General features: G+C 37.4%; 1 protein-coding gene across 2 annotated transcripts in view; it reads right to left on the minus strand.

Annotated features, from left to right (window-relative positions):
• Positions 1–212: 212 nt before the first annotated feature.
• Positions 213–23903, minus strand: part of SLC11A2 (solute carrier family 11 member 2) — a 72767-nt gene continuing 49076 nt past the window's right edge. For both annotated transcript variants that reach the window (XM_087710544.1, XM_087710543.1), the window contains exons 12-17: positions 23278–23397; positions 20839–20988; positions 17994–18067; positions 15762–15915; positions 12788–12841; positions 213–3827 (exon numbers count right to left, since the gene is read on the minus strand). In XM_087710544.1, coding sequence (XP_087566670.1) covers positions 3750–3827; positions 12788–12841; positions 15762–15915; positions 17994–18067; positions 20839–20988; positions 23278–23397 — 630 coding nt within the window. In that variant the 3' untranslated portion in view covers positions 213–3749. The remainder of the gene's footprint in view (positions 3828–12787; positions 12842–15761; positions 15916–17993; positions 18068–20838; positions 20989–23277; positions 23398–23903) is intronic.

The raw sequence follows: 23903 nt of genomic DNA on the forward strand, positions 1-23903 counted from the left end.
TCTTTAATGGGAAAGTAACAGCGTTCCATTAGCCTTTGGCAATTAGTCATGCCGGCCACCTGACCACGGAGACGTCTTTGGACAGCGCTGGCTCTTTGGCTTTGAAATGGAGATTAGCACTGCCCCCTAGAGTCAGGAACGATTAGCACATATGTGGGAGGGGAACCTTTACCTTTTACCTTTACGTTTGGTATAAAATGAGATCCCCAAAAGAGGAGTAGGTATTTGATATTTATTTGAAGATCTGGACTTTCATTTAAATAAACAAAAATGGCTGACCCAACATGTCAAATAAATTAGTACCAAATGTCCAAAAAAATTAACAAAAAGGAAAATTGATTTTGTAACATCAAACTTTTTAAAGCAATTGATACCAAAGGCAATAAACCAAATATTTTATTGGCCAGTTACAAATATTTTGAGCACTTGAATAATTTTCATTGCTATCTGATAGTCCCGATAGCATCATCAACCTAGTGAGTTCAAATGTACCTGTGTATCCAGGTCTAGTAAGAGACCCGAGTAAAACACCAGTTTGAGCACTAGGAATATTATGTTCTTCAATCTGAAGCAGAAAGCAAAGTTTTGGCAACAGCTTTGCAGCCAGTCTTAGAAGCCAGTCTCAATTTATTGCTGAACAAGACACATCTGCCCCACATCTGTTGCCAAAGGACATTTTACTATCATGGTTAAAAACTGGGAGGCTTTGTTGGCATAACTTTTGTTTTAAATCTATGTCAACATTAGATTTTTCCAAAATTAAAGAGAATATCCAGACAACTCTAATATACAGAGATAGGATGTATCTTGGCCAACTAAAGCAGCTGTAGTATTTAGGAGCATTAGTGTTTTCTACCAATATTGCCAATTTATTTCTGAATGTAAGGATTGGAAACTTGAATGGCTTTGGGGTGGGAGGAGGAAATTGCAGAAATCAATATTCAACACTTAGTGTGTCTATTTTATTTTTGCATCCCGTAAAGGTCTGGAAATAAAATTAAATCTTAACACCAGAATGTGAAAACAATAAATAAACCTGGTCATATTAAACTCCAGCTAGGCCACCAATGAGGGTTAGAAAAAATGAGATGGGAGAGAGAGGTAGGCCACGTTTACATAAAGATGTTGGTTACACAACCATCACCAACTCTTACATCATGAACATATGACTTAAGTGAACTGAGAGGCTTATTGTCAAAAGCAGAAAAGGAGCTTTCCTACCTGTAATAAATTTAAACATCAGATCATTAGACAATGAAAGTTGAAACAATTTATATAACTGAATTGTGGATTTTACAATGAGAGATACCACAGTATCTTTTATCTCAGATGTGAGATATGAAACTTGTTTGATTTGGAGCACACCATCCCCTACACTATCTTTAAAAACCTGTCTTTTTATTCTGGAACTGGACTGCAGGAAAATGGAAGTGGACTTCTTAGCTACTTTATAAAATGGACAAACACAGAAAGAAGAAAAGGGAAATGAAAGATCACATGCAAAAGGTGGGATTTTAAGTAAATATATATATTTTATCACATGTGGCTTTCATTTTTTTAAAAGCTATCCTTTCAAAGCTACTTCTCAAAGGGAAAAGTGATATTCTTGTACCACAAAAATTGAGTGGGTAGTCTGTACAGGAATTCCTCCAATCTTAATTCTGCATTGAACAAGCTTTATAACAAAGCTTAGAAAATACAAGGTTGCAATCTTGTGCATGCTGAGCTAACATTTTGAGTAATCAGTTTAGCACTATATTGTTTTCTGTATCGTTTCCAAAATGCGATTCTTGGTTTCTGATTTGAAACCAAGGTGAACTATGTAAATCAGATTAGGTATAATCTATATCAGGAGTCTCCAAATTTGGCAACTTTTAAGACTTGTGGACTTTTAAGACTTCCAACTCCCATAATTCTTTAGCCAGCCATGCTGGCTGGGGAACATTAAGAGTTGAAGTCCACAAGTCTTAAAAGTTGCCAAGTTTGGAGATCCCTGATCTCTAGCAAAGAAATTCCTCCCAGTTCTGTCTCTCCAACTGTAAAAATGTGCCTGAAACTTTCATTGCATTTGAACGATCAAGCACTTTTATCCAGAGCCTGAGGCATCACTTGAACAGTGGTAGCAGAAACCAGAAAGAGCAGAGCAGATTAAACTCAACGATGAGAGCAAAAGTCTTCAGGATATAGAAGTTCTGAGCAAAAGGCTTCATGTTTAATTCAAGCTCAGAAAAGAAGCTTGGCTAATCTTCAAGAAATTGAGACGAGGGAGAATTATTATTTGATATGTTACTTCTATTCATTCTTGATGATAATTGTCTTTGAAGAACAGGGATACTAATGAATCCAAAGCTTCCTTAATCCACATTGCTAATGGAACAGCCAGAGTTCTGGAACCCTCACTGAGCTGGAGTTTTCCACCAGCAATTAAGAAAGGGGACCTACAGTGGACTTCTTTGGGATTTACCTTTCTCTATATTCTTCTTCTCACTAGTCAACTTTTGAGAGGTAGCAACAGCCATTGGGTTTATTTGTCTTTAGTAAAAATGTAGGATTATTATGGAGAGTCCATGGTTCTAGACTGAATTAGACTTGCATGAAAAAAGAGAAACAAAAAATTCCCCATAACAATTAAACAAAACAGGGAACCAGAGGGTTAAACGTTTCATGTATGCAACCTTTCATGTATGCAAAGCACAGGAATATGCCATATGAAGGAAACAGGATAAAACATATTGAAATAGGATAGGAAGATGTAGCTGAAAAATCTACCAATTATTATTATTATTTTGTCTAAACCACTGTTTCTGAACTTTGGGGACTTGAAAATGGGTAGACTTCAACTCCCAGAATTCCTCAGCCAGTTGACTGAGGAATTCTGGGAGTTGAAGTCTACCCATCCTCAAATCGCCAAGATTGAAAAACATTGGTCTAATCCTAAAGAACTTGAAGTATGTTCTTAGTCCACTTTATATTCATTCCTCTTTATTTTATGTCTTATATAGGGCTCACGCAGATACCCTTCCTGGTGGATTATGATCATTAAGAGTTTCAGAAAGTTCTGTTCAATTTTCCTTTTGCTTTAAAGCAGGATATTGCTTAATTTCTACAATACTGTCTAACAGCGTTCTAGAAATCACAAGGTAAGAGAAAATTGTGAATCCTTCCAAAACAGATTAATGACACTTTGTATGAAGTGGGAGGCTTCCTATCACAACTTTTATTTACAAATATGTACCTATTTGTATCAATAAAGAGGTGAGGATTTCTAAGTGGAAAAATGGGAAGAGGGTACCAAACTCTCCCTTTATTTGCGACTCTCCGGTGTAATTCTCTCCCAGCCACTTTCCCCACAAATGAACTGAGACGTGCAAAAAAAGAGAGAAATATCAAGTTCAATCCCCTTATTTCATTCATAGCTCTTCACCTTTTTGTTACATTCCGCATTTTGCAGGTGTGTCAGTTACAACCATTTTTCTCACTTACGATGCAAGATATGCTCCAACTTTGTCAATAGCCTTCATAGTTGATCTCATATACAGCCTCTAAAGAAGTCTGTTTCCCAGTGTAACAGATAACTCTTCATAATTTGACTCTCCTTCCTGCTTCTTTTTTCAAGGGGAAGCTCGGTCTCCACTGGCAATTCTTGACTTGTACCTGCTCATTTCAGAACCAATCAAAATTTGGTTTTGTGCAACACTGAAAGGGTGTTTCAAATAAGTTACACTCGGTTGATGGTGGTGGATGGGATTTCATCTATTCGTGATTGAGACAGTATCAACATTGTTCAGAAGAAAGAGTTCTGGCTGAGAAGTAAGTCCCAGATGATACTAGGCAAGACAAAAAAAGAAAATGGTGGCAGTTAGAAATGCTGTTTCAGAAGCAAAATCCAGAAATCAAATATCATGGGATCACCAAATTCCTCAGGAGGTAGCTAGCCAGTAAAGGAACCACTCAGGAAATGACAATCAAAGCTGTTTCTTATCTTCCAGAAGATCATTTATTTTATTGGCTAACCTATGTTTTTTTGTGTGCAATTCTGACATAATTCCAAGCCGAGAAAGGACTTTAGTATAATGAGGTATAGCCCTATTCTGATTTTTCTAATAATTTCTAATTCTAATCAGCTTTTAAGCATGAAGGATAGCAATAAAATCTATGGATTTTAAGAGAAACTTGACATAATACGTCATTTTTGTGTAGGCCATAATGCAGTTTGACTGAATTCACACATTTGTGCAATGCAAAACAGGCCACATTATGGCTTAGCAGAGTCAGCAAACCCAACCCATTGCTAAATAATCCAAATGACCACTTAACTATTAAGATCTATTTCACGGACGCTCAATTTGTCAGGCTCCCTTTTAAAATTAAGCGAGAATGAGCATCCAGCGTGCTACAGCATTGAGCAGATTAGAAGCAAGAAGCTACTTGACAGCCAATCGCAGGAATGCACAATCCAATCACAGTGTTCCAAAGTAGACACCACTGGCGATGATTCATTATTCAAAAGGGCTGAACCAGGCTCTAATGAACAAACCACTCCCAGCCAAAGTCCAAATTGCTAAATTTGCAAGTGCATTACGACTTAGCCTAGAAGCTATTTTTTTCTTTGTAGAATAGGCGGCTTTTAAAATCATTCTCAAGTGTCTTTGAAGTTAATAATACTTCCTAGAGGTTTTTCGTTCTCAAAATCCAGTTAATAAACTCCTGTTTTATATAAGGGGCAGACCCATTTGACCTATTCTAAGAGCTAAAGGGATTTGTTATATCAGTGAATGAATCTTTGATAACATAACAGCCATTATTTGATCCTAGTCTACTGTTCCTTGATTAAATTTTTAATAAATACAGTTGGCACTAAATCTCTGCAAGAGTTTGTTTCAGGACTTGTTGAAGTTCTAAAGGAGGCTTTTCAAGATCTTCTGAGCACAGGCCTCAAAGGTGAAAGGCTGGGTGTTGATCAAACTTGCCCAAGTAGACGCCTTCTTATATCTGGAATTTTATATTTACAATTTCAATTATCCCTGGCTAGCATAGTGGTGGGAATGAAAGTCCAAAGCAGTAGGTTGGTGGAACCCTAGTTTTTTAAAAACATCAGAGAACCAAGTCCCTGAGGACAGATTGTTCTCCATCTCTCTCACTAGGCCTGTTCCTTGCAGTTGATGCTTGGAGAGATTAGCTTCCTTGCTGAAATAACACATCATTATTTCAGCAATACTTGATAGAAATCTTGCCCATATTTTGCCTGAAGCTGCAAAGCAAATGTTTGCACCTGAGTAAGTGGTGTGTTTTCAACAGTATATGATTGCTAGCCAGTATGTATGATACTTGGTTAATTTCCTAATCTTTTAATGCCTTCTCACAATGCTGTACAGTGATATTCAGAAAACAAGACCCTGGTATGGAATCATTTAGCTTGGGTGAATGGGATCTTCATCTTGCAAATTCTAGTGCTCCAGATGTTTATATAGCTGATTGAGACTATACATGTAGGACTTGAAGAGTGTGTTCAGTTCTGCATAAGTGCAACAGCTTCATTTTACCGTAAGCTTAGCTGTAACAATTGCCAGGGATAGCCATGAATTAAAGCGTGTAAAAAATGTCAATATGGCAGTCATTGCCGTTTTAAATATTTGACACACATTTCCTCCTTGCAGATGCCCTTACTGGCTGGTGGTTGGGAGACACATCTACATTAAGTAGACTTTCCATTAATTTGTTATCAACCTTGTACAAATTAATATTTTGAAGATTAACATACTATTTATTGCACTGCTTGACTGATGAGAACCCTTTTTAGTTATGCTTGGCAATGATTTGTTCTTCAATTCATATAGAAATATTACTGTTTACCACCCCCCTTCTTATTACTTAGGAGTGAATTGTTGGGTTTAACTTCATTATTGGATTAAGTGTTTTCATTCTTTTGTCCTTTTCATTATAATGAAAGGAATGCACTTTCCTTAGTCATGATCTGAATTTGTTCTAGGAAATTCCAGAATTCCTATTCTGGAACACACACAGGGATCATTGAATCAGCATAAGCAAGCATCGTCAGATTTTTAGATTCATGAAATTGGGGCTCAAGATACAGAGAATAAAATTTCATCTGTTAAATTTCACTAACACTCAATCTCATTTAGACTCACAAGTTGAAGACTATTTGCAATATCAATTTCTCACCACCTTATTTGTGTTTTAAGAGAAATACACCAAATTAATATTTCAAGTTATTTCTGCATTCCTAGCATTGGAAAAAACTGATCTGTTACATGTTCCTACCTGCTATAAAAATGATGGGTGTAGATTACTATGAACTAGGCATACATATCTCATATACCTAGTAAAATATTAAGAAATTCAACATGTATTGAGTGTTCATACATGGCAGTGCTTCTCTCTTCCTTTCACTTGGAATTTAACACATTTAAAAGGATATATAGTTCAGTTTAAGTGTTTCAATGTTCTTGGGAATCCAAGAGATTTAAACGTTCTTTTCAGCAGTATTTCTAAAAATCAGGGCTGAGGTTTAAGAAATTTCATGGTATGATCAGAGAGCTACAAATGTTCCATATTTGAAGGACTATCATACGTACAGCCACAGCTTCTAATTGTGATGAGACTTGCAGCACGTCACTCACAGGACATTATTAATCTTAAAATGAATACTCTTTTCTAGCATGGAAAAAAAACACTCTAGGATTACTTGGCAACTAGATGAATGCACACATTGTTCTGGCTTTTACAAATGTTGCTTTACATCTTGACTTGCTAGACCTATGCTAAATTAATATTTTAAATAAGTCATGATTGTATTTTGAAGGCTTTGACTTTTTTTCCAAGAAGCCATTTTTTTTCTTTGTATATGGTATATCGAATATTACCAAACATTTGTGTAATATAAAATTATGTATGTTTCTCATCTTGTAGGGACTGGAATGTTTCTTAGGAAGAAAAGCAATTACTTACGCTTTCCAGTTCCTTTAAAGCTGGCAAAGAAAGCTTGTCACAGAAGAAAGAAAAAACATTCTCATAATGTGTAGTATGTATGCAAGAGGATGGTTGCATTAGTTTTAATTTAATCTGCATATACAAATTACTTGGAATATACTAGAAATATATTTTCTTAGTGGGAAGTATATAAACCTTATAACATTGCTTCATTGGCCAAGAATCTTTTAACATTTTATTTTACCACTGAAAAATGTTTGTTTCAGCAAATTAGATCAATAATATAGATATGGACTCATACGAAACGTGTGTGTGTGTGTGTGTTGTATTTATTGCATTATGTAAAGCAGGCATGTCCAAGCCACACATGGTCCTGGAGAGTTAGTCATGCGACCCCACAGGTTGATAAATTTTTAACATCATATGATTATATACATGAATATATATATTAATAATATATATATATATATTATATCCAACCCAAGACAATTCCTCTTCACTCAGTGCGACCCAAGCAAGACAAAAGGTTGGGCACCCATAATCTAAAGCAAGACCAATAAATAGTGTCAAAAGTTCTAAAATGCTTTAATCTAAACTTCCACATTGCTTGTCCTATTTGGGTAACAGTTACTTTTTGACTTGATCAAGATAAAAAGTGAAGTTTTTTTTTCAAAAAACTATTTCTTTCCAAGAGTGATCAGCAACTGAAATTTCAGCAGTTCCTTTGTTTTCCATCTTAGCTATTTGCCAATGTCCCTGTTTACGAATACATTGCGACTTTACAAGGGTGAGGACTCAAAGTTTCTTTGTTATTTGCATGTATTAAAACAAGTTTTAAAGATGACCATTTAGATCAATGGTTCTCAACCTGTGGGTCGGGACCCCTTTGGGACTCGAACGACCCTTTCACAGGGGTTGCCTAAGACCATCGGAAAACACATATTTTTGAAAAAATATAAAAAACATAAAATAATTTTATGGTTGGGGGTCACCACAACATGAGGAACTGTATTAAAGGGTTGCTGCATTTGGAAGGTTGAGACCCACTGCTTTAGGTCTTCAGTTTTTGTTCATCTCATCTTAATAATATGAAAAGATCAAATTGTTCACTGGAAGTCTAAAAATAAAACAGCATTTTTTGACAACATGGAGATATCAAAATGCAAGAAGTATACATGTTCCAAAGAATCCTTATTTGTAAAAATTAAGAGGTCAAATCAGAGCTTCTGGTGCAGTTCTTGAGTAACAGAAGATCTTGGGGCAGTCACAAAAATAGGTTCCGAGAAGAAACATACAGTATATGATTTCACATCATAAAATTCACTGCCATAGGATGTGATGATGATGGGAATAAAAACTCAAATAGTTTTTTAAAAAAGTTTTATTCAAATACAGGAAGCTATATTTAGCAACAGATATTAGTTGAGAGGGTTCAATACACTTTGCTTTTTTCATTCAAACTTTACCCTTTGCCGAAGTGTCTGGCCAGTTCCTATTATCAAAATAATGGTGAACCTTGGTTCTCATACAGTCAAGAAATCATTCAATTTAGCAATAGCACTTAAACTGATAAACCTCTTCAGAGTGTTTGACAGCCCTCTCTAAGCAGTTTTATAGAGTCAGCATATTGTCTCCAACAATCTGGGTCCTCATTTTACTGATCTCGGAAGAATGGAAAGCTGACTCTTCCTTGAACCAGTCAATATAGAACTGCTGGCAGTCGGCAGAATTAGGCTGTAATACTGCATTCTAACCACTGAGCCACCACAGCTCAATTACAGTGTATCTGCCATTCTAGGTCTTTACTCTTCATTATAAGGATAATACAAAACTTCACACAGATGTTGATAGTGTTACACTAGAGCAGGGGTGTCAAACTCGCATCGTCATGGGTCATCACGTGACATATCGGGACTTTTTTCCCTTTCACTAAACCAGGCGTGGCCAGCACATGGGGGCTGGGAGTTTGACAGCCCTGCACTAGAGAGACGAAGAGCTTCCAGATTCCTTTTAACAAGGAGATGCTTCATCAAGATGCGTTCAACCTTCTTCCACACTCAAATGAATGCAAGAGGGAAACTGCCCATTCTCTAAATTGGAGAAAAGGTAGCTACGTTTTGTGAAATGTTTTCCATGTGTGTTTGAGAAAGATGATATGCTGTGGCCCGAATTAGATCATCTTTATGATGTTGATTTAAAAAGAAAGAGACCCAAGCTGAAAAATGTTCCATTTTTTAATCAAAATTAGGTATACAGATTGGTTTAGGTCAGATAAAAATAGACATTTGTTTCACATTATACAAGCCATTATGTAGCTCAAATGTTTTAATACGTGATTGCTACATATCTCTGTTTTTTTTAAATCTCATACTATATTCAAATAGTGTCAGACAGAAATTGACATCCCAAGAAGCAGTTTGTCTTCCTTCTGAGAAGTTACAAGTTTAAAGTGCATAGAAATAGTGTAGAGCAGCTGAGAGCCTGCTATCTGTTTTAAACAGCAGAAATACCCAACCAGCCTCAGTGTAAACTATAATGCTAACAAAATCGGAAAACAGTCATCCATGCACAATACAAAGCTTGATATGTCTACACAGAGAATGCAAGATATATCTATCCTTAGAATCTGCAAAGGATTAACATATAGTATTTGTTGTTGATTTAGATGTGGGTGGGACATGCCAAATCTTTTCTCCTTATATACACAGAAAAAGAGTTAAATATGCAAGCCAGCAAACTTCAACTTGGAGCTATGAGATGATCTGACAAATTGCTCTTTAAAATATAGTACTCTGCTGCAGCAAATCTACATTGCCTACAACAGGAAGTGGGTGGTTCTCCATCAAATCTTAAGTCTTGCATAAGTTTCTTTCTAGTGAGTGGAGGTAATGATCCCTTGTTGAGTAGGAATTATCTCAATGATCTATGAACTCTATGAGCTTTGTAGGCAAGGGCATTTCTTTAAAAAAGACAAAACCGGAACAACCACCCAACTAGGAAAGTAAATTGTAAAGTGGATGGGAAATGTGCAGTCACTATTTTAATTTAGATATGTGAGGTAGAAGGATAGGTTTGTTTCATGGGGGTCCCATGCATGCAAAGTGGTCTACTTTATCGCCTCTTAAGTTTCAACCTGGAGTTGTGGGATGATTCCAGTTAATTCTATTGAAAACTTTGTGTATCCAATTTTATCTCTTCCAGGCAAATATTCCCTCCCCCCCCCCCCCGGCAGCCAATGTGTGGCCCAAAATTTTACAAGTATAGCCCCTCAGATATTTGAACAGGGTAAACTCTTCCCAGACTCAACATGCAAGCCGACAGATCTCCTACATTTGCATCCTTCCAATTGAAAAATGTAATTAATAAGAAATGCTATGGTCAGCTAGGAGGTTCTCTATTTAGGAGTCTGTTCCCATTGAAGCCAACAAAATGCAACAGTGACTATGTATTTACTATTTCAGGGACTCTGCTTAATTTAAGGTTAAGCAGCTTAGAGTTTTAATAGAAATTGAGTCTGCTTAACTAGGTAACCTTTGACATAGACTGATCAGGAAACTGGGATAATTCTGATAAAAAGTTACAGATCAGCCTGAGTAATCTTTTCAAACTTATAAATACTTGGAAAAGAAAATGATAAATCATCTCTTTTAAATCTATACAAAGTAAGCATAATGTAGTTTTAACCCAGACCCCAAGCAGCTCAATTTTTAGTAACAAAGAAAAATTAACCTTGCTAAAATACATTAGTCATTCCAAGATTTATCATAAATACTTTTAAAAAGTGAAAAAATACAAACACAGTCCTCTTGGTGTTGATGCTAAATGGGACAGCTGGCTGAAAGATGTTTTGCTTACACACTTCATTCAGTTCTGACTATTATACCATAATGAGTCTTTCCTTAGTTAGGAATAGTAAGTATTATAATATGTATAAGGAGCATATTGTTCAAATCAATTAACATCTGAATTTAGGAATTTCTTCAGAATTTGAAACACAATTAACAACATACATATCAAAAAGTTAGTACCTCTATCTCAACTGTAGCAAAGTAAACAAGTAAACATTAATTTCATCATAAAGTTGTATTTGGACATCAGTAGTATTATTTGCAAATGAGTCTTCGCCAACCTTTGCCTTCCAGATGCGATGGGGGAAGTTAGAAGCTGTATAGTGTCAGGCTGGCGTAGGCTCAATTATTGCTCAATGCAACTCTTAAAGACTCCACCCCTCCATTCAGACTCGGGAAGGACCTCCTTTTTAAAGTGTATTGTACTTTATGAAGGTGGTTCTGCTCAAATTGTAGTAGGAAAGTCCTATTTTCTCATTTGGTTGCTCCTACTGTGGATAGTACTACAAATCCCAGAATTCTTTCTTATCACCCTTAGTGGTTGCAAAGACTGGGAACTCTGGGACTGTAGCCCCAACACATCTTAATAGAAGCTTGATAGGAAGACTGCACAAGCTTACGTTAAGTAAGGCAGTAAGATCTTTAAATAAGATCCTTGGGGGAAAATGTATATATGGATTAAAAGCTGTTTGCCCTCCATCTTGACCAAAAGCTCAGGAGTGTAATGTTATTGGTTCTTAATATTCTCTCTCTCTCCCTCCTTCTCTCTCTCTCTTCCATTTGTTTGAGGAATGGGGCAACCAACAGAAACATAGGTAAATCATTAGTGAAAATGAGAGAGGGAGCAAAATCGAGCCAATTATAACACACAGTCACATTCTTAGCTGACCATATGCTTTTTAAATGGATGCTTATTTAATATTTTATGCCGGGAAACATTTCTGGCTAAAGGAAAATGTTCATCTCCTCATAGATAAGTAATTTGACAGTACTTTGGTAAGTCATTAGTTATTTTTGCAATGTCTGCACCTTAGCTGGAAAACAGCTCAGCCTGGCATCACAGAGAGCTTGTTGTTGGCACAGAGACCACTTGGTATCGGAAGACATTCCCAGCTTTGCCAGTTCATTTACATAATCAACTGATTTACATAATCAACTGAAAGCAGGAGTGATCTATGGTTTTAAATTAATTGGATGGGGTATTTTCCTCCAGACTCTAGCTCCTCTTCATTCACAGATAGGGATTTACCCAGCACCACAGTTGTCTATTCTAGATCTGAATACTGGCCTCTGGGGGAAAAACACCCTGACATATAGAAAACAAGCTCGGCAATGATTAAGATTTAAGGAGGTTTTCTCCCCCGCCCTTTTTTTTTAAGGCAGGCAGATTCTTCTCCCACCCATAGCTTTATTGCTTCTACAGAAATTTATTTGTTGCTTGAAGCACGACAGAATGTGAACAAAGATGCATTCCTGAGCTCCAAAGAACTTTTGCTTTTAACTAACCAACTTAGATATCTGTATTCAACTACAGATGCTAGCAATATTCTATTAAAGGGCAATTTATGAAATGTAATTTTATGCCATTTGGTTTATTAACATTAATTTGATAAATCTCAACTGGGGTGAAATATTAGCTTCTTAGTTAAATTATAAAATATCTTAGCTTTTAGCAGCATACAGAGAGATCTCCATTGAGAACTAATGCAGTACTAAGTGAATCAATTTTTATCCCGAGTGTGATTGTTGGTGATTAACAAGGAAAAATACACATAAGCTTTTCTCATATACTGTACATCGAATAATTTTTAAACACCATTATCACAATTTTAACACTGTGCAAAATTGCACATACATTTGGATATGTTTACAAAGTAAACCATAGAAACGCACTGGCCCTGATGGCTACTTGTTCTGAGTAGACACAGTAATTAATTAACTGCCGCTGAAGGCGGATCTTCAGTTAGCAAAGTTCTTGTGACTCTTACCGTATGCCCACAAGCCAGGAAGGGAACTCCGAGAGCAATTAAGCACTGCCAACTCTGTAAAAGAGAGAAGAATCCCAAATTAATGGTGCATTTATTAAAAGATTCAAAGATTTTTTTCCCTTCAAGCAAATCAGAGGAACACCCCCATTATCCCTCCTCCTGCTCTGTTCAATGAAGCCCCACCATCCCTCAGTTTCTGCTCCGTCTCCCCTCCCAAAGTCATTTCAGAGAGAAGTGTCAGCAGGCAGGCTTTAAAATATGAGCCAGAGATGACACATAATTCTGATTCTGGTCAAGGAGAAGAACAACATTGTCAGAAAAAAACAAAGCACTTACTTTATATATGCATGTCAAGAAACAAACCTGATTGAATTATTTCATCCTATGTTCCTTGGGAAGATTTTATGGCTCTGCCTGTCTACCCTAGGAAGCCTTTTCCTACCAGCTGCAAATCTAAAAATCATCATCTTTAAATAGATGTTTTTTATTCCTACCAATTTCCTAGTCAACCATACAGATAAGTAGCTCTCTGATTGCGAACAAACTCATACAAATCATTAGAACAGTTTTTAATCAAGCTTGATGCACATGAATATTACAGTCATTAAACAAAGCAGGCCTCTGGTGTTCCGTATGCTGATGGATAAAACTTACTCAAGTCAGCGTACAATGCTAGGAGTTGTAATTAAGCTCTATTTGCCAGGCTACAGATTTCTCAACCCTGTTCTGGAGTTTTGGATGTCTCCTAAGCTGTTTCCTTTTCTCCAAACATGTGCTTTAGTTGGACACCGTCTGTCTTCATTTCCAAGCTGTGAGCTTTCTGGAAGGTCACATGGCTGGCCCATGTAAAACAAATAGTAGGCTAAATGGAGGCTCTGCTTTGACCTTGCAAGATAGTTCTTCTTTTCTCAAAAGACTTCTCCTCTAATACTGGTAGTCCTTAATTAACAATGGTAATTGGGATAGAAACTCCGGTACCAAGCAGTGTGGTCATTAAGCATGATGTCATATGACCACACCGCTTAACAATGGCAGTTCCAGCAGTCCCAGCTGCCATTGTTAAGCAAGGACTCCCACATCACCACATCTGATTTCCTGTTACCTTCCATTGACTTTGCTTGTGGGAAGCTGTCAAGAAAGGGCACATGATTGCAAGATGCAGCAATGATATAACTGGAGGCTGGTCATTGGGCACCCAAACTATGATTATATGGCCAGACAATATTAACTAAGTGACATTCCTCAACTGTAATAGCCTGTAACTAATAATGTTTACCTTTTGTTCATGATTCCACTGGATTTCCTTGAGTTTCTAAGCTGACAATTACAACCAAGCTGTTTTTTTATCCTTATTTTGTTTGTTATGGATAGATACAACCAGGAGTGAGAAATATGGAGGGGGGGAGGGCAAGCAAGAGAGGTTGGAAAGAGTCTTCCTTCATGATTTCAGCTTGTGAGATAAACCCATAAATTTCAGTTGATGCTACTGAGAACTAGCTCTAAATTGTATGGCCCCTCCCTGTCCCTACAAAGCCACATCCTGGCTGTTTCTTCTGAAACATTTGACAAGATGAATGCCCAGAATGTGGTTTAGACATTGTTTAAACAAGGCTATTGCATTATTTCTAACAGGAACAATGTTTCTAACACAGCCATTATTTTCTAGAAGTACACATGCCTTGCCTTCTTGTACTCTGCACAATTCTATCTTATTTCCTCTAGAGATTATATGTTGATGGTTTCTGTGTTGGTGGCCCGGAGCAGCGGGGCTGCGGGAGGCTACAAGAGCTCGCAACACTTGCAGCAATGCTTTTGTGAGTGGGGCCGCGACCACCTGTGACGACCTATCAATGCCAACAGACTCTGACCAACAACTTCAAAAGATTCTTTGTAGACTAGGTGGATGGACAAGCAAATGGAAAATGTGATTAACTTTACATAAGTGTAAAATGATACACATTCAGATAACTACCAGGGTGTTTCCTGTGGTAAGATGGGCCACCAATAAATTTTATATTAAAAAAAAACCTGCCTCAATTGCATACTGCCATTCATGGAACTAAGCTGCCTGTAGTTACTTTGGAGGCACAGTAGATGGCTCAAGGCGACCATTCAACAAACAACAGCTATTTAAAAAAAAAACCTATTTCATACTTGTGTTCATTAGGGAAATAAAATTGCCAACATGTGTAATGCCCTTATGCAAATGTATCTGGAATTCTGGGTAGAGTTCATTTTTTTTAAAGGATGTATTTGAGCTAGAAAAAGTATAGAATCAGGGGACTCCAACACATGCCTTATAGGAAAAGAGTCTGCCTGTTGAGTGTTTTGTTTTGTTTCCTATCCTATCCTATCGGATGACAGACATGCATTTATCCTAGCATGTTTAAACTCAGTTACTGATGATTTAGCTGTGGTGGTGCACTGGTTAGAATGCAGTACTACAGGTTACTTCTGCTGACTGCCAGCAGCTTGGCAGTTTGATCCTGGCTGGCTCAAGGTTGACTTAGCCTTTCCTCTTTCCGAGGTGGGTAAAATGAGGACCCAGATTGTTGGGGGCAATATTGCGGACTCTGTAAACTGCTTAGAGAGGGATGTAAAATCACTATGAAGTGGTATATAAGTCTAAATGCTATTGCGCCACTATCTCTGCTGGAAGTTGGTTCCAATCTGGCTGGCCATTGTGAGAAACCAAATGCCATCTTAAAATGGGTCCTGGCCTCACCCAAAGGACTGTTCTACTGCTTCTATGACCCGGGATGGCTGGAATCTAACACAGCAAGTGCTGCAGAAAGAAAATGGGAGCATATGGTAACTGTACTGTGAAATGTGACTTAAAAAATAGCCTCCAGTCTGACCATTGCCTTTATTTGTTTTGTTTTGTTTTGAAAGCCCTAAAGAGATCACTGCTAAGAGAACATGGGAAATGCCTGTGAGGAAAGCTGTACATGTAAGTCATAACTAACCAACTCACCAGATATGCCACGAAGGCTAAGTAGAGAACGCTGATAATTGAAGCACATATGTATAACACTGTTTGTCCAAGGGTAGTCACATAGATCACCACAAAGTACATGTTAATGCTGCAGATGATCACAATGAGAATTCCCCCAGCGATTTTCCAGCCCCTAGAAGACCCCAAAAAAATTACAAAGAAAAAAATGGATCAGGAATAACTATTTAGGACTATCTGTGGACAAAGACACACTCACAATTTAATTTCCCATTGGATTACAATTGTCCTGACATACTCATCTCTCACTTACACACAGCATAGTGGACAAAAATAAAATTACATTCTTTGAACCATACAACATACTACAATGGCTAAAAATCATTACTTTCCTACTAGCAGGTCTTAAAACTTCTTCAAACATTTCCCCATCTTTAAAAAATGTACCCAAATACAACTTTTTGATTTGATTTGCTTTCAACATTTTAGTTATAAACCTTCAATCATTCAGTACATTTCCCCTGACAAACACAACTGTCTAGATTTTGATATATTCGTTTTCTGGTTTTCCAATCCTTGGACACAAGTCCTCATACATGCTAAACAAATTGCAATGTCAGTTGGGATTTCATCTCCCAGGAATCTTGCACTCCTGTTTTTAGCCAATGTTTGCAAAATAAACAAACAATAAATAAAACTGTTGAAACCAGTGCTTTGTGGGCTGCAAATGGGATACAGAAGACTATGATCTTCAGATTTCCCATTTCTGATTTATTCTGAATAACTTAGAAGTCTATGCATTGAAAACCAGCAATGGTTACAATAGGAAATTAATGCAACCTTTGGCAAAAGAATAAGCAACACTGCATAAGAAATGTTAAAATGTTTCTTTCTATATATTAGACATCAGATAGTTAGGCATGGATTCAAACTTTTCTTCTGTTTACTGAAACGTATTTTGTTCTTCTAAGATGTTTATATAGCAAATCTAGAAATACTGTATGTCAATTGTCAATATGCAAAAAGTCATAAAATCTATAGCCAAGTGCAGATTCGGGGTAATATTTACCCTGAAAAAGAAGAAGCATTCATCTGCAGTTTTTGTGCTAGTGTATGTTCTGCTAGTCTATAAAATATCTTTTGAAAAATAATCACAAATGAATAGATTTGTGCTGGTTATAATATAAACTCTATTCTGCCATTGGCAGACAGAAAACAGAAAGGAAGTGCTCTCTCAATGTGTAATGGGCTGTGAGAATAACCTTAAGGAATAGAAGGAAGAGCCTCGCTAAAACTATCAAGATATTTAAATTTAATAGCTGGAAAAGGGGAGTTGTACAATGAGTCAGAACACACACTTATAGCTGATTGGCTGGAGAGAGCTGTCTCCTGACGAGGCAATCTATACTGCAATTGGTTACTGTGGACGTAAAGGGGGAGTTTCCTTTTTTCCCGCCTTTTTCCTTTGTGTGCTACGGGTGCTCTGTAATTTACCTCACAATGTTCCTGCTGTGTCGTTTTACCTCACACAATGCTCCTCCTTGCCTGACTATCTTAACTGATGTAAAATATAAATGAGCCGAGGTGGCGCAGTGGTTAGGGAGCAGTACTGCAGGCCACTTCAGCTGACTGTTATTTGCAGTTCAGCGGTTCTAATCTCACCGGCTCAAGGTTGACTCAGCCTTCCATCCTTCCGAGGTGGGTGAAATGAGGACCCAGACTGTGGGGGGCGATATGCTGACTCTGTAAACCGCTTAGAGAGGGCTGAAAGCCCTATGAAGCGGTATATAAATCTAACTGCTATTGCTATATTGGTGTGAAATAGATTTCTCTATATAAAATGACAAGTTCATGTCCACTTCCATGACTTCATTTGGATACCTGCCACAAAATCAATGGTCAGATAAGAGAAATCTAAGTCCAAAGCAGGAATGTAATTTGAGAAAACATCTCAGACTTGATCATCCCTAGTTCTATTTAGGATAAAGTGCTGGTGGTGGTAGTGGAAGGAGGCACTTTCAGAGTTGCCAGATTCTATTGCCGTAATAAAAGTAGTTTTAATATTCATTACTTTGGTATTAAGTCTGGCCTACCTCATAGAGTGGGCACAATGTGCTAAAAACATAGGTGGTCATTATGCATAAAGCAGGCCCTGCTGCTATATGGCGACAATGGCAAAAAGTCAGGAACAGCTAAGCTTAATCACGTATAATACACAATACATTCCAGATGAGTGTCTTTCTTCATACTTACAGGCCATTGGCAAAGTCATTCATCACTGGACGCAGACTAGTGAACGTGAGCACTGGGATTAAAGCAAAGGGCAACTGGAAAGGAAGAAAAAGAAATTATACTCAGAAAAGGATATTTTTGTTATCTATGCTCAAAGAGAGCTGGTTTAGTAGTGAACTATTAATGCAGAAAGCTGAAAGCAGTTCCAAAACACGACTTATTCACTTCAAGCTTTTTCTTTCATAAACTGCCAGAAAGATTTTTCTGGTCTGAACATTTTTCTGGTCTGAACATAGCATTTTCTAAGAACTGAACAGCAGAAGCGCTATTTGCTCTTTACATTGAGGCCACCCTAAAACTAGATGGCTGACTACAGGCAACCATGGCAATAAGGTTTGATACAGATGGTATTCGAGTGTGGACAATCCATCCTATAGTGAGGACACATTCAGATTTCTTTCCTCTTTCCAAGGTTTCAAAGTTCTTTCCAAGGTTAACACATCAAGTCTGACCCTTCTGCCACGCTTTGTTGACCTCAGACAAGGGGAAACAGAAGAGGAGGAAAGAGAAATAATAGCAGAATTACCCAGTTTCCAATTAGGCAGGTAATTCAACAGGGCAACTCAGAAAAAGAGGATTGGATCTAATTGTTTTTAAATGACAGAAGAGTACATTTTAATGTTAGGAAAAACATTTAGCAAGATATTAGGAAATATTAGGAAAAACAATTAGCAAGAAAGGCAGTATAACTCCAATCTGGAAAGTCTAGCACTCCGCAATCAGATAAAAAGAGGTCTCTCTCCCCTTCATCCCAAATCTTCAGGAGAATGGCTTTAGCTCCAAATTTTGAATACGAATCAGAAGTTTAGTATTGTATGCTTCTACAAGTACGTCCAAGCAAAGGAGAACATACAAGCAAAGAATGAATAATGAAGCGAGAGTATTAAGTGGCTTCAAAATTATGAGTTGGGAAAGCTTCCTACTGGGAAATAAACATTTGAGAAAATTGCAAGAGGAAAGGAAGATAACCGGATTTGCTGAAGCTACGGTTTATTGCTTTAGAAAAAGCAGGCTTAAAAAGCAGAAATTCAACTGGAATGATTCACAAGTAAGATCTAGCTTTGATTTGGCACATTAAGCTGTTCACAGGCCTTGTTTCACCACAGGACATCCAATCTCTTATGATTAGTGTTGATAATTCCCAAACTGTTGAAAAGACATTTCCACTTGCAGTTAATATATTCTATGCTTAAGGAGAGTCCAAATGTTCTTGATTCATCAAATTAATTACTTATCAAGAATTAACTGCATTTTCATTGATTGATTAGGTTCATTTGAATAAAAATAATAGAATGTTATCATTGTAGCCTGCAAGGCTACAAGTCAGCATAGCTTAATCCTAGTGTTTTTTTTGTCTTGCACTTCCCCACACCATTTCTCAGCAATAATCTGCAAGAGGTAGCAGCCATCCCTGAGGGGAAAACCTTCCTAGTTCGCAAGATAATAAAATGATCTCTCTGCTTCACATAATGTAGTCCTCATCTAAACAAAATAAATATGGGATGGATTCTCTAGGGACCCAATTCCCTTCCAGCTATGAGCCCAAGAAAAATAGTCCTGGATAAGCTTAGATAAAATTTGTAATGTAATTCTGGAGAGAAAAATCAAGGGTAATAGAAAGCCATGAAAAATATCCCCTTAAAAGAAAATATTTGTAGCTCAAGAGTTGAAGTAAAGGATCCTTGGTGTTCTCTGAGCTTGGTTGTTTTCTTGCAGATGTTTCATTACCCAAATCAGCTAACATCATCAATGCAAATCAGTTCTAGTTGATCATGTTACCTAGTTTCAGTAATGAAACGTCTGCAAGAAAACAACTAAGCTCAGAGAGCACCAAGAACCCCTCAAATATCCCATTGCATGCCATCACAAGACTTTAATCCTTAAGTGATCAACATGATCAACTAGAACAAAAAATAGGATTTTGAGGAGCTTTTCAGTGGAATTGTTTTGGTCAGCCATTCATTTTAAGTCAGATTTTGTGTTGCAGTTTCTAATATCCCTGAATGTACTTATTCACTCTTTCCATGTTTCCATGCAGGAAAAAAATGAGGCTGGTATTATTAGACTGTTTGCATTTACTTGCCAAACATCTGGCACTGGATTGACAGTACAGGTAGTCCTCAACTTTACAACAGTTCATTTAGTGACCGTTCAAAGTTACATAACTGAAAAAAGTCACTTATGAGAGTTTTTCATACTTATAACTGTTGCAGCATCCCTATGGTCACATGATCAAAATTCAAACATTGGCAACTGACTCATATTTATGACGGTTGCAGCGTTCTGGGCTCATGTGATCACCTTTTACAACCTGACAAGCAAGATCAACAAGCAAACCAGTTTCACTTAACAACTGTGTTACTAGTTTACCAACTGCAGTGATTCACTTAACTACTGTGGCAAAAAAGTCATAAAATGGGGCAAAACCTGCTTAACAAATGTTTCGCTTAACAACAGAAATTTAAGTAAGTAGTAGTTTTCCTTTTTTTATTTATATCATTTTTGCACATCACAGTATTAGATGTAGATTCTGCCTAGAAGCCCAGATGAAACTACTACTGTGTTTTTCTGGGGAGAAGAACCATGCTTAATGAGATATCTATGGAGATTCATCCGGGTCATGTTTGTTCCAAAGGTGCTTTTTCAAGAGGCAACTGGACTTTCTGGTTTTTTTCTTTGAAGACATTTCACTTCTCATCCAAGAAATTTCTTCAGCTCTTCAGAACATCTTAAAAGAAAAACCAGAATGTCCAGTTGCCTCTTGAAAAGAAAGCACCTTTGGGACATGCCTAATTAGTGTCTTTACCTGTAAACTCATGAGGACATTGAGGAAGTCATTCATGCCGGTCAAGTGTTCCACATCTTTGAAAATGGCAACCAGAAGAGTTGGCGTGATGGCAATGGAACGGGTTAGAACCACACGAGCAAACCGCGACCACTTCAGATTGAGGAATCCCTGAAAACAAGGAAGAGATCAGAACCATTCAATCAGAGATACAAGTGTACTGAAATACTGAAGAAAAGTAGTATCTTTCTTGGATAAAAAACACGTCTGACTATAACTTTCACAAACTCTTCTACTTCTTGCAGTCAAAGTCAAAGTAGTTTCGCAGCTATTGACCAGACCAGAGTAAAATAGCAAAATTAAATTTATAAACTAACATTGAGGTAAAATAGGAGCCAAGTAAGGCAAATAAAGTTAAATAAAATATATATTCAAATCAATCTGTTCTTGGTAAGGTCCAGACGGGCCTTAATCTGCCTAAAGCAGCTATTTGTGGTTGTCAAATGAATTGTTTTGAGAGCACAAAACATATTAGTGTCCAATACTTCAGAGCTCTCTGCAATTGCTGGGCAATCTTGGGAACAGGTGCAACTGCCACATTTGCATTTTTTTCAGGAATCAAATCTAAAGCACAGTTTATTCTAAATAATATTGGCTTAGATAATATGGCCTGAAAACACATGAGAGCTAGGGATATACAAAATTCTCCAACCCAGGAGTTGAATGTTTTGAAGAACTTTGGAATGTCTTCTTCCAGTTTATGTTCACTCTCCCCCTGGATCATTTCTTCCAGGGGCCAGTTTGGTAGTGTCCAGAAGTAAATTTTCTAAACTAAAAGTAATTGGATCTGGTCCTAAAATCCATTCTGTTTCATCCAAAACTCTTCTGGTACTGAGGACTTCCTTCTGTAAACCCCCAAATTACCCCAGGAAACTAGGAGGGGGTTCGGCAGGGAAAAGAGGGTCATTTTAGAGTTCTCCAGAATGTTCTATTTCCAGATTGATAATTTCTGCAGATCTCTAATGAGACTCATCAATAATGAGATTCATCAGCAAACAGCAAGTTGTGGACAAATAAAGTTACTGCAACTTGTTTTCACAGTAATAAATTGAGGGAATCAACCCTACCTTCTGTCCAATGGTAAATGTAACCCTTTATAGATATTGCCTAATCTTAACCTACTTCTGGAGGGGGGGGGGTTGTTATGAAGAATGGAAACTTGACCTTAAATAATACTAAATACTTTCAATTTACATCAAAGCCAGATGGTGTACTTGACCACTTATCAGTGGTTTAACAAAGGCATAAGGAAATTTAGCTGTGTGTGATTGTTCTAACAAAAATAGAAATGCAGGGTTGTAGGAAATGGTCTTTTTCTTGCTCAGGCCTTTGGTCCATCTGATCCAGGCTTGTTGGATTTTAGTGGGACTTTCCCCCCAACCTTTGCTGCTGATCAGACCTACACACAACCGTTCTACCAAGTCTGGACCCTCCTCATTTGTAAGTACCCAATTTACCCTAATTTAATTATGGACATTCTTTCCAAATTTAATTCCAAATTAATTAATTTAATACAAAACCTAAGGCAGGTAGTTTGCTTTGGATTGACAATTGTTAGCTGGGCACATGTCACCACAAGAGAAGCAGGCGCAGGACCACAGGAATGACTTTGCTAACCCTATGAACAATTGAACTTATACAAAGACAAAGAGATTTGATTAATGGCAGCCTAACTAGTATCATAAGGGAAATACTTGAATGACATTTCACCCACAGGTTAATATAAAGAGAGCATTTTACACAGCACGGTATCCTTTAATTGCCTGAAAAGATATCCCTTATCCAGCCCCATATCCCAGTTATAGGGCTGGATAGCACTTTGGATTCCATTTCTTTTGAGTGCTTGGGAACGTGAAGGTGGCATCAGTCGACAATCCTTTAAAGCAGCTGTATCTCCCCCTAGTTTTGCACAATTAGCTTTTGAAGGAACTACAGACAGATGCTACCTCCACGGTCTGGCACACACTGAAGCTCCTTTTACAAATCAAATCCTAAACTCTCCAACTCTGACAGACATATTCCCAATCCTTCTGAAGTCGCTCATCTCTATTTCCTTAGTTCGGTTTATCAATGATAGTTTTCAGTATCACTTGGTCGCTGTATATAAAAATCTGTTTACAAAAGAAGGCACTACAATAGTCATGCAGGGAGTACAAATACATTGCTTAAGGATCACATGAACTGCCCAGCTGAAAGGGGAAAATGTCAGCATGTACTTTTTCTCACAAAGAAAGTGTCCATGCCATCTGGTTCCCAGATTCCTAGCTGTGGCATCTGGGAATTGAGCCACTTGGACAACATTCTTAGATTCCTATCGCTTTAATTTGCAGAGCCTATAGAGATATGGATTGGGAAGACAAGTCAAATGTAAATCCACAACATTTTAAAAGATTAAAATACCTCCATAACAAACTGTCCAGAGTACGTTCCTGTCATTGTTGAACTCTGTCCTGCAGCAAGGATACCAATAGCCCAGATGTAGAGAGCAGCAGGGCCAAAGTAACAACCGAGAATTACTCCCTAAAACACAAGAGATTTTTTTAAAAAAATATGAAGCTGTAAACCTTAGATTATGCTTTCTATGTCAGCAGCCTAATGCAAAGTGACATTTTACAAAATCAGTAAAATTGGATTTGCAAGGGCCAATTTACTCAGAGAGACTTGAATCTGAATGCTATAGTTACTATGCACATGCTTATTTTCCAAAAATATCACCGTGGCCAAGAAGAACGCTTTGTTCATAAACCTATCCCAGGTAATTACATTGTTCCTCTGGATGGAAAAACCTAACAAAATAACCTAAATACAGTTATGGCCTTTTGCAAATATGAGCAATGATAGGGGGAGAAGGCTCACAAGTGCCTTATGCCGAAAAATATTTTCTTGATCTTGAGAGAGATATCTGGAAGGCAAATAGCAATAGCAGTAGACTTATATACCGCTTCATAGGCCTTTCAGGCCTCTCTAAGCGGTTTACAGAGAGTCAGCATATTGCCCCCAACAATCTGGGTCCTCATTTTACCCAC

The sequence above is a fragment of the Thamnophis sirtalis genome, unplaced genomic scaffold (genome assembly GCF_051295495.1).
Source record: "Thamnophis sirtalis isolate CommonGarterSnake01/CBP01778 unplaced genomic scaffold, rThaSir2_p1.2 scaffold_3, whole genome shotgun sequence".
In the NCBI taxonomy this organism is placed as follows: Eukaryota; Metazoa; Chordata; class Lepidosauria; order Squamata; family Natricidae; genus Thamnophis; species Thamnophis sirtalis.